This window comes from Gymnoscopelus microlampas, assembly GCF_963454915.1.
Source record: "Gymnoscopelus microlampas genome assembly, chromosome: 22".
NCBI lineage: Eukaryota > Metazoa > Chordata > Actinopteri > Myctophiformes > Myctophidae > Gymnoscopelus > Gymnoscopelus microlampas.
The window spans coordinates 23,321,101-23,333,553 of NC_139959.1; the positions used below are offsets into that span (position 1 = coordinate 23,321,101).

Sequence of the window (12,453 nt, forward strand, 5' to 3'; positions counted from 1 at the left end):
AAGTTGTAGTGGAGTAGAAGTAAAAGTATTGAGAATGGGAAATACTCCAGTAAAAAAAAAATACCTAAAAATGTTACTTTAGTACAGTGAGTAAATACACTTATTAACTTTACACCACTGTGATCTACAAGCTCACAACACATCGCTTTGTGACGCGTTGTGAGCTTGTAGATCTGCTATTTCCAAAGGATTTTATACACATGATAACTTGTAAAATGGGACATTGTGCATAATGAGTACTTTTACTTTGAGTACTGAAGTATATTTTGATGCCAAAAAGTGAAAACCCTCCTACTCTATTCCCATTGCCTGAGAGACAAGAGCCTGCGGTGATTGGTCGTGATGGTTTCCCTGACAACCGATAAAACCTGCGCTCATTGGTCGTCCCTCAGAACACACCCCCGTGTCCTGTGCTCTCATTGGTTGCATGACTCCAGCGCATGAGATAACCAGCTCAGCTGGAAAACCAGCGGGCAAATTGATTACTGTCTAATCAGCAGCAGCTGTGACTGAGATTGTCTGTGGGAGACGTCGACAGAACACAGAACAGCAAAAAGAGGTATGTTTATGCATTTATAATTATTTAGATCACGTCTGAACATTAATGGTTGAGAAATAACGTTGTGACTCAACACATATGCTGCACATAATGTAAGATTCTGTTGGTTAGTTAGCCTGTAGTGTAACAGGTATTTCCTTGTAAACACAAACCGTTTGTTTGGACGTTTTAAAAGACAACATGCTATTAAAACCAAAGTATCTTGCCTTTTGTATATAGAATACATAGGTGTGTGGCCTTTTCTACTGTTTATCATGAAGTTGCCTCAATAATCTATATTTATTTTACTTATATTGCAGGGCTTTGTAGGCCAGGGGGGACTTTTAATAAGCAAGTCAAAGGTAAGGTTCCATTGGTACTCTCTTGAGTTACTGACACGTAAGGGTCCATTTGGTTCCATTTGTACACTGTGAGTGTACACATGTAACCAAATGGACCCTGACAGGTCTGTAACTGACAGTATACATGGAACCAAATGGACCCTTACAGATCTGTAAGAGTTACTGGATCTGTTGGTTCCATTTGTACACTCACAGTTACAGATATGTAAGGGTCCATTTGGTTACATGTGTACACAGTTACAGATATGTAAGGGTCCATTTGGTTACATGTGTACACTCACAGTTACAGATATGTAAGGGTCCATTTGGTTCCATTGGTACTCTCAGAGTTAAAGGCCTGTAAGGGTCCATTTGGAATCTTGAGGGTCCCTGCTGAACCCCACCTGAGAACCACTGTACATTTAATGTGTTGGTTCTTAAAGTGGGTTTCTAGAGATGGTTCCTCCAGGTGTAAATACACTTCTCTTGTGGGGTTCCTTGGCGCACAACCTTTTCAAATCTGAAGCCAAATACAATTGACATGGAAATCTTTGAGAACCACTGATATGATATAGCTACTTATAACTTATTTTAAGGTGAATTGTAATATGACAACTGTAAACATAATTAGAGTTTGAATATACTGTATTGTTAGTTAATCAAACATTTCTTTCCTTGCAGGGCTGTGATTGTCATTGGTTGTATGACTCCAGCGCATGGGAGAAGTTCATTACTGTCTGATCAGCAGCTGTTATTTTCACAGCAAGTAAGTTCAATCTGGTTGATTCTGTTGCATCTCTGCGCTATCTTTTTCCTTGGTGTGCTAATAATCGTTCAAACAAGGCATATATATCATCAAAGACGTATTTGACTATCTGTCAGGACTTATCTAACTTGACTGCGTGACTCATTTACGCTGCACCGCACACACACCGCGTTTAGATGCGAGTGAGCAACAGGCATGCTGTCACTGAAATATGGACCGTGGTGACAAACGCTCTAAAGTGTGGCTTCACTATAGCCTTAGATCAAGTAGTATACTATCGTATATGTATTTTATCAAATCTGACTTTTACTTTCGTATCTACGAGAGTCTTAGTGACCACACCCCCAGTTTGCCCTGAAATGTCACCGGTAAAACCTGGAGCTGTATGTCTCCAAACATGTAGAAATGCAAAACATAAGGTGCTTGCCCCAAATGTTAAGTAGGTGTCCAGAGTATTTGTGCAATGTATTAGTTCATATTTTTCAATAAAGAAGTGCTTTAATCCCATCTGTGGCCGAACGCCATTCCCCCCCTCGTTTACTTCCTATTTACATGTAAATTGTGTAATTCCGGCTTTCACTAGATGCGCCACGTCACTACCGCCGATCTACAAGCTCACTGCCTTTTTAAAAAGGAGGAAAAAAATTAAAACGTGCAGCTCACTGTATAATCCACAAAAGAATCGACTGTTGGAATAAAGGCGAGGATGTTACTCTATTCATTAAATGTCTTAAATTGACTAAGGCTTAAAAGAATAAAGTTACTTTATTCTTGTGTAAATATGTAGATGCATTGTTGTTTTTTAAAATGTATCTTCTCTCTCTTCCCCTTGCTCCATCTTCTTCCCTTTCTTTATGGAAATACACCCACTGTTTTACACCTGCAAACCTGTGATGTGATAAAGCTTTTCTCATTCTCATAGGTGTTGAACCAAATCTGCTGCCATTAGCTGATACCCAATCCCTAGAAAACCTGGAGGAGCGGCTACAAAATAGCCCCGACCTCAAAATCCAACTGGTAAGAATTTCAGTTCTACTCGGGGAAGACACACACACAAAACCCTTTTTGTTTGTTGTTTAATGCTAACCCTTATCTTAAATTGGCTTCTAACAGCTTTGCTGGGACATACAATATAGAATTGAGAAGCTAATTTAGTCAATCATGAAGGAACACTGCTATTCTATAGCTACTGCTATTTTTTAAAGAATTGTGCAGTAAGTGATTTTGTTTATTAAAAGATAAACATATCTATATTCGGATGGCAATAATTACTATGAAGTGTTCAGTAACAGGGGTCTCCCTGTCTCTCCAGGTGTTTAGTAAACAGAACATGCATGTTATGGTCAGATACCAATGTTATCCAATCAGAGATGACTCATACAGGATAAACAAGTGAAATTGGAAATGATGACACAAAGAAGTGAGCAGTAGCAGTACTCCAAGTCTTTCGGGTGACTGAACTCATTTCGGCTGCTTGTACCTGTGACCTTATGCTTTTGGTCATGACCCACACTTCAGCACAGAGCACATCATCCTTAGTTCCAAATTCTTGTTCTAAACAAAATTGATTTATTTTCCCTTCCCTGTTTTATTTACCGTTGCACTGAGAATTAAGACACATTAAAGAAACATTCTCATGATTGCTTTGATTTCAGGTCTCCAGCGTCAGGTGGAGGTGGGGGCAGAAGAGGCCGAGACAGGGGGTTCTCAAACAGCTCCAATGCAGAGTGAGTCTTGTCTAGAAAGATGGTGTGTTTACATTGATACAGTTCATTCTGGAATAGGGGTCTTGTCTGGCCATTAATAACTGAGCTTAAATTATCTTAAATTCCAAGTTCTTCTTCTAAACAATATGGATTTGTTTTTTCTTTTTTTTCCCTCCAGTTTTCCTTACTGCATTTTATTGTATTTATTTTTTTTTTTACCGTTGCACCGAGAATCAAGCCCCATGACTAAAGAAACATTCTGATGTTTGCTTTGATTTCAGGTCTCCAGCGTCAGGTGGAGGTGGGGGCAGAAGAGACCGAGACAGGGGGTTCTCAAACAGCTCCAATGCAGAGTGAGTCTTGTCTAGAAAGATGGGGTGTTTACGTACAGTCAGTCCGGAAAGTATTCAGAATGCTTCACTTTTCCTACATTTTCTTATGTTACAGCCCTATTGAAAAAAGTATTTTTGAATATGTTTCCACAAGTTTGGCTCACATATTTTTGGGTAGTTTTGACCATTCCTTTTTGCAGAACAGCTGCAATATATGCCAGCTTATGTTCAGCTAAACAAAGTAACGTTTTAATTCAAATATCAACTTTAACGATCGGACCAACATCTAGGCTAAACATGTCACGTTTGATCTCTTCGCAGAGCATCAGTAGAATAATGATAAGTGGCTGAGCTCATCAGTATTAGTGTTGGGTCGATAGTCAAACTAGGCTATAGATTTTAAGATATAATGTCAAATGATTGAATAAATCTAAGATAGTATAATTGATACTGTACAGTATCAGCGGCGCTATAGACAAATTGTTTCAAACGTGCTGTTTTAGAAACAATTTTACATCAAGTTGTGCAGATGTGAAGGCGAAATATATTGAACTTGCAACGAAAATGAGAAAATCAGATTGATCAGAATAAGAGTAATTAGAGGGGTGTGTTCTAAAATAATAGCCTACTCTACACTGAAGGTATGATAATGACTGCGCGTGCATGAGGACTCCAGTCTTTGAGCTCATGACAAAACACAAAGGTTGCATTCGTTCAGAAAATAATGTTTGATACGAGCTGTCCAGAAGGCTCTCATCCACTGCAATGTATTCACTGAACTTCTGGTAGACGTTATGCCACCGAAAGTGTCATGGCGCATCTCTATGGACGCAACCACGTGATGTATGACACTTCCTTATGAGATTTTCCTTGACGGCTACAAGGAAGTAACACGGAAGTATCCATTATTGTTTTACAATGGGCGGCGACACTACAGGCCAATCAAAGCCTTGTTTTTCCAGGGACTTCTGGGGTTGTTTCTTCAGTGCACTCAGGGCATGGTGCTGCAGCACATCAAGCGCACCGTAGATTCTGTCATGTGACGGGAAAGACCCGCGGTGATTGGCCAGTTTCTCCAAGAAACAAAAATGCCGACCATGTATGCTAATTACTGAGAATGTCCATCGGCCATTGCCGGATGAGGCATCTAGATATTTATATCTATGCTTGTACCTGTGACCTTGTGCTTTTGGTCATGACCACATCTCATCTTTAGTTCCAAATTCTTGTTCTAAACAAAATGGATTTATTTTTCCTTACTGCGGTTTTATTTACCGTTGCACTGATAATTAAGACACATTACTGAAGAAACATTCTTATGATTGCTTTGATTTCAGGGCTTCAGCGTCAGGTGGAGGTGGGGGCAGAAGAGACAGAGACAGGCGCATGTGAAGGAGCTCCAATGCAGAGTGAGTCTTGTCTAGAAAGACATGGTGTGTTTACGTAGATACAGTTAGTGCTGGGATGGGGTCACGGCTCCAGACGGTGCCACTTAACTTTTCAGTAGGTAGCGCCACCAAAAATTACTTAACCCCCCCCCCCCCATATAGCCTACAGTATGTAGGAATTGTGTTTTAATATACTACTTAAGATGTCTGCCAACATTGATAATATGGTGTACCATCACTAGCTTAAGTTTTTAAGTGCTTTATTTATAAAGTACATACAAAGTTCTTTTTACATAGAAAAATAAATACTCCTGGGAAGAGGAAGAGGAAGAAATCGTTATTTACCCAGGGTTTGGACTAAGTTGCAGTAACTTATTTCTTGCCAGACCCTGCAGGATTGTTAATCACCCGGTGATTTTCATACCTAGTGTCGTGTTGGGGAGTCGAACTGGGAACCTCTCGGTAACAAGCCTGACCCTCTTAACCACTAGGTCACCGCATCCCTTGGGTATACAAGCCTAAATAATAAATTCACTTTGATGCTGCGTTTTCCCCCCTCTTTTCTTACACAGGTTTTTTTTTATTTACTATTTTACCAATAATTAAGCCACTTGACTAAAGAACAACATTCTTATGTTTGCTTTGATTTCAGGACTCGGATCTCATCAGTTCTGTTCTGGCAATGGCCAGAACAGCATCTACAACAGCCTCGTGGAGGAGGTCTGCCATCTCTGCGTGAACCTTGGTTCTGAGGGAGGTGCGAGCTACGTGGATGAGGGTCTCCTGGTACAGTTCTTTGTGACTCACAGTTGTCACATCGGAAATGTATAATGGACATGATGAGATTTGTTGACTCGGAACGTCAAATTCTGTGAGTTAAATTTTGGCGAGGGAGGACCGTCACTTCAGCAAAAAAGCACTACTTTTTTTTTCAGTGTACAGTTTCTTGTTAACTGCATTGTTCACATATTCCAAATGTTGACTGCATTGTTCATACACGCATTTGCCTCACATGGTTTGCAGTTTAATAATAAAAAAGCAGAAAACTTTTATGCTTGTTTTTATTTTATCTTAGTCAATTATAGCCTGTGTATGGCATTTAGTATGGCTTGATTAAAGGAGAGAGCCTGACTAAAGCACAACCCCCCCTAAATAAGACCTTTGTCACACCCCATCTTAACTTCTACAGTTGACTTTTTTCATAGGTGCTCCTGTTCTGAGATCTTGCCACACCTTCACCCCTAAAATGGGGCATTTGCCCTCCGCTAGTGTGTGCTTAATTCTCGATCTCCAAACTTTTTTTTTTTCTTTCATGGATCATCTATTTACCACTTACTGACATGTTAGGATCTGTTTTTTTGGCCCTTCATACCTGCCATTGATGCAGAATGGATCAGTATTTGCTGCTTTCTACAGGGCGATCCTTCTTCAATCACCGATTATTCTACTGATCCATTCTGCATCAATGGCAGTTCAGTTGGGACAAAAACGGATCCTGACATGTCAGCAGGTGGTAAATAAATGATCTGTGAAGAAAAAAATAAGTTTGGAGAAAGAGAAATAGGCACAATAGCTGATGGCAATTGTCTCATTTTAGGGTTGAAGGTATGGCAAGATCTCAGAACAGGAGCATCTATGAAAAGTCAACTGTAGAATGGGGTGTGACAAAGGTCTAATTTGGGGGGGGGGGGGGGGGGGGGCTAGTCAGGATCTCTCCTTTAAGGATTGACAGCTTTGGGCCAGAACATTATGTCCACAGCTGGCCCTGTCCTGGCAAATGTATGGGCCAGCTGTGGGCACAGTGTTCTGGCCCTATGCTGGTGAACCATATCTGGGCCAATTATGGACACAGTGCTCTGGCCCTGTGCTGGCCAACCATGTCTGGGCCAGCTGTGGAAACACTATTCAGGCCCTGTGCTGGTGACCCATGTCTGGGCCAGCTGTGGAAACACTGTTCAGGCCCTGTTCTGGCGACCCATGTTTGGGCCAGCAGTGGAAACACTGTTCTGGCTCATCACTGGGTCAGCACAGTGTGGCCCTTTACAGCTGGCCCATGCACGGTTCATGTATGTCTGAGCTTCTGGCAAACCGATCTGGCGCCAGACCAGGGGGTATAGACCATTGCTCCGAGTGGGCCATGACAAAGAGCATGATCCGGGCCATAACTTTGCCAGGTCTTTTTTGCTATGTTCTGGCTCATCACTGGGTCAGCACAGTGTGGCCCTTTACAGCTGGCCCATATACGGTTCATGTATGTCTGAGCTTCTGGCAAACCAATCTGGCGCCAGACCAGGGGGTATAGACCATTGCTCCGAGTGGGCCATGACAAACAGCATGATCCGGGCCATAACTTTGCCAGGTCTTTTTTGCTATGTGGGATTGAACCAGTTTAACTTTTGAGAGACACAACATTGAATTTCTGTTTACTTTAGAGCCGTGCAAACATGACTTCCAGTGTCACATTCATTTTAACTTTTGAGGAATGCAAGACTGAACTAGAAGGTGGAGAAGGCAAACTTTGCCAGCAGCAGCCATGTGTGTGGCAGCAGTTGAAAAGCATAGATCCAGTGTAGGAGCTAGGAGCCATATTGTGGCCATACTGTTGTGGGAATGAACTGTTGGAGTGTAGAAAAGAGTAGCTGATTGGAAACAATCAGCAGACTGACAGCTGATTACAATTGGGGCATGTATGACTCCCATGTCCTGCTTCATTATATTATCATCCATGTGATGTGACTGATAATTGCAGCCCAACATACAGTAGATAGGAGTACATCAAACATGTCAAATTGAGTCAAAATATTGAGAACCCCAGGATTCTACCCATTTATGTTGACCTTTTGAATTATTAAATCAGTTTCTCCAAGTAGTGAAACAAGTTCATGCAACCGATGTCTGAAGCAGGCTGAAGTTAGTGTGTTCCAGGCTTCCACTTGAATAACTCATATTTGACTCATAAGTCTCAAGTGTTTGCCTCGCAAGTGAATCATTTATCATCCTGAGTAAGAAAGGTGTTAAAATATCATGAAATGCTTGATAGAACTCATCTCCAAACCCATCTGGTGCAGGATATTTACCAGTTGGAAATGCCTTAATTGCTTCCACTAAGCAACAGAAAATATTCTTTCAAGAAAACACCGATTGCTCTCAATTAGATGTGGGAGAGTTAAGGTACTAAATACTAAGTAATAATATGTCAGTTGCTGTGGAAGTAGAGGCGTAGAGACTGGAAGAAAAGTAAAAAAAAAAAAATACTAACGTTTTGTTGATCCATAAGGGTAACACTTCCTATGATGCCCATAATGCATTATAAACATACGTAATGCATTATAATCTGCTTATAAGATTGTGCAAGCCGTGGTGGACGGAATCGTCTATCACACAAAAAAACAGCGCTCCCTTTCCCCTGTCTCAATCAATCACAAGCTGAGTCCTCCCCAACCATACTAGGGAAAACACAGCCGTGTACAGAGGCCAGTGCGGGACTGTTTTCTTAGTCATGCTGGATTTCTTAACACTCCCGCCCACTCGTGTAGGCGGCACAGAATGCAACCTGTAGTTTATTTCTGACCCCCCTGAGCAAAGCACTGAACCCCGTCGCGCAGTGGCCAACATTAAGACTGTGGTTGCACTGGTCAGCTCCCAGGTTTTAATGTGTCTGTCTGTCTGTCTGTCTGTCTGTCTGTCTGTCTGTGTGTGTCTATATGCAGGCCATTGCTGAAAATGAGCACTTGTGCTCAGCTGCTACCCTGGGTAAATATAATATAGGTAAAAAAAATAATTAAATCAGTTCCAATAGTGCCAAACCTCAAATAAAATGTTTATATGCCCAACATTTGTCAAAATATATTTAAAGAAAAGAAAAAGGATGTCTCTTAAAGGATCTACATTGCTTGTTTTTGAAGTGAGGTTGCACAACAACTGGGCTTTATGGCATGAGTAAAATTCCAAACCGATTTCTATGTATTTTTTGTTCACACCACATAATTATTATGTCCCGACCCTCGTTTGCAGTTTGTGTGAGTGCGACCACACATTGGTGATCAATGATCAATATAAAGCTTTGATCAATAATCTGTCGGTACGTGTTCCAATGTGTCCTGCATTCCAGCATCATATCGTTTTTGTTGTTGCTTTTGTTGTTTTTACCTCAGCCAACTGTTTAATAGAACATATTATAATATCCTGCCATGCTTTATTTATCTGGTATTCTGTAACATACAGTACTGTATTCAGTCACGTTCAACCTGAGGGACTTGCTTGCCAAATAAAACCAGAGATCTACAGTATGAGCTGTCAAGTGTTGCAATGAAGCTCTGTAAGCTTGTCGGTTTGACTTTGGATATTCTGGTTGCCTTTTATGGTGTTAATGGATCGTGGAACAATGCAAATGGGGCACACATGAATGCGCACTTGATTTATGAACAGGTGCAACTCATCATCTGATACACACTGTGATCTGCACCAATCAAGGCTCTACACAGCCTTACATGAATCCCACATCGGCCTTTACTAAGTAGCAAACCTTGCTGCAATCAAATATACTCAAACTTTTACCAACAGCTTTTAATGAAAGCCCAATGTGTTCACATCAAGCTAAAGTAAATCCCGACTATATTTGTCCAGATGTCAGACATTTTTCTTGCTTTGCTTTTGCTTTGTAATGATTTTGCTTAATAATCTCTTGGTAGCCAGCCATATGTTCCCACCTTAGCTATCAACAATGACAACACACACACACACACACACACACACACACACACACACACACACACACACACACACACACACACACACACACACACACACACACAAATGGTCTTCAAAAATGTCTATCTCTCAAATGGTTCTATACTTGTGAAGACATTTGGTCCTCACACGTACAGTAACAACACACACACACACACACACACACACACACACACACACACACACACACACACACACACACACACACACACACACACACACACACACACACACACACACTGTGTTTTCGGGTAATGCCAAAACATCCACAGTTAATAAACAGGACTGGGTCACAGGTTGTGTTGTTAAAATCAATGACGTTTGGCTGTGTGAGAACAAGTACTCCAAACTAAAAGGACCCCGCTGCTCAAGTGTGTGTCTGACTGGAGAATGCACAAGGTTTGGCAGGAAACAATGCCGTGACTAATAGAGAGTGTGTTCAATGAGCTTTTTTTGATCAGCACCGCTTCTCCAAACCCTTGTGGGGGATAACTGACACACGCACACGCACACAGAGAGAGAGGCAGAAACACTGTATATCCACACACGAACACACATAATGCTGTCAACACAATGACAGGCCCCATATGTTGTCCCTCACAACCCCAGCCATAAGCCCGTATGGGGGTATATTTATCATCTCGCTGCCCACTGACTAAGACTAAGACAAGGTTCTTACAGACGGATGCAGCTGCAAGCTGACTGGCTAAATAATACACAGTGGGAGGTCTTCTCAGGAACCAACCCAGCGGGAGTGGTACAAGCTGGGCCAAAGCCTTGCTGAAGCACTGCCGCATTGTGTATTTCCGGCGTCGCCACCAACTAATTTCTCTACTCCCCGCTGATCATTTCTGGCAAGGGCCTGCCGAGAGGATGGGGCTTTTATGCACGCCGACGGCCAACCACTAGTTTCAAAAATAAGACCCCTGCTTCGATCCGTGGTAAAATGAGCTATTTTTTCTACATGCAGACAGAGGGGTGTGTGAGACTCCCAAAGAAGTGATCACACAGCGATCACACACACACACACACACACACACACACACACACGCACACACACGCACGCACACACACACACGCACACACACACACACACACACACACACACACACACACACACACACACACACACAGGAGAGCGCGCGATGAAACGCGCTGGGCGCAGTACATGAAGTGCATGGTCACATGCACCCATGCATACACAAACACCACGCAGACTGCCACCCCACACGGTGCTAATAGCTACTAGCCAGTTGTCATTTTCCCATAATATGGGCTCCCAGTCCCTGTTAAGTGGAGTTGTACAGCTGTTCAGAATCATTATGTGCTTAGTTTGGCACAGTGGAGCTGGCCCTCATCTACATAACAGGCAGTAACTGTAAACTTGACATTCACAAGTGGCTATGTGCACATCAGTTCCATCCCCTCTCTCCAAAACTACCATTATCACAAACTCTACCATCGGCTACGGTCATTTCCAGAAGGCGTTTTCTTATCATACACCAATTCCCGTTTATTATATTAGTGTACTGACAGGAACATTGGCTGAGTACCATGGGTCTGACCTTGTGCTGTGTGCGTCTGCGTGTTAGCCGTGTTTGCGCTGTGGGAAGTTACGCATAAATCTATGTTTGCTCTTGTTGTAATGATTGCTCTTGTTGGATGAGCACGTTAGCTAAGTGCTTGAACGTAATGTAATGGGGTACTACCATTTTATGCCAAATCGTGGTGGTGTCACCACGATTGTCACCAGTGATGCTCTGAGGGGAAGCAGCACCTAAAACAAGCAAAAGCAAAGCATCCAGCGGTGTGAATGGTGACGATGACAGTTATGAGAACCCTGTGTAAATGCAATGGGAAATAGCAGCCGGCTACCCAGATGGTAGAGAGGCTATAATCGAGTCAAAGCTGCCATCTTGTTTCTCTCACTGCTTCCATTTCCTCTGCACTGCCCTCCCGCGCGGACCCATAGTGTTGTATTGCTCAGGGCTTTACCGGCTGACCACCTCTGCGGCATCTATATACTGATATGTGTCTAGAAACATTTTCCATTTTTCGCCACATGACAGCATTGTGCGGCAAAAATGGCAGACGCACAAGACCTTGTAGGTCTGCCATTCTCATAATGTGCCGCCGTCATATAACGGAGCATAAATTGCAAGCATTTCCACATGCACGACTTGGTGTGCATGTGTGTGTGGGAGGATATACCTTTAAGCGTCTCATTTCGGTTAATAGCGTTCAGTTCTTCTTTGACGGCAGGCCGCAAAATCTGTCATTCAGCGGTGCGTGTGAGAAGAAGCCAACCCCACAAATCCGATTGTCTTTGCCTCATCGAATGCCTGTCACCTGCTAAACGAACTGTCAGGCCACCAGGAAGCACTCAAGATAAAAAATTAGGCCAGAAAGCCTGAAATATGGTGCCTTACGGGAGCCGGGGCCCTACTTTTACAAGGTTAATGAACTCTCACTGGCTTTAATAGTCTGTTTTGTGACTCATGCATCTTCATAAAACATCCCCCTTTACCCCAAAGTCTACGGGCGAGGGGTGCCGCTTCAAACAGCTGTGCCAGGCACACAAGAAGAGCAGATGATGAATCACAATCCCTCTCCCTCTCCCTCCCTCTCTCTCT

General features: G+C 42.5%; 1 protein-coding gene across 1 annotated transcript; it reads left to right on the plus strand.

Moving 5' to 3' along the window:
- The first annotated feature begins 467 nt into the window (after positions 1-467).
- On the plus strand, positions 468-5,984 carry LOC311038755 (uncharacterized protein). The gene is made up of 8 exons (XM_084048347.1): positions 468-559; positions 859-900; positions 1,561-1,645; positions 2,568-2,662; positions 3,301-3,372; positions 3,633-3,704; positions 5,021-5,092; positions 5,724-5,984. Exons 5-8 carry the CDS (start codon positions 3,366-3,368, stop codon positions 5,900-5,902), a joined length of 330 nt encoding a protein of 109 aa, XP_083904473.1. The 5' UTR covers positions 468-559; positions 859-900; positions 1,561-1,645; positions 2,568-2,662; positions 3,301-3,365; the 3' UTR covers positions 5,903-5,984.
- The last annotated feature ends 6,469 nt before the right edge of the window (positions 5,985-12,453 follow it).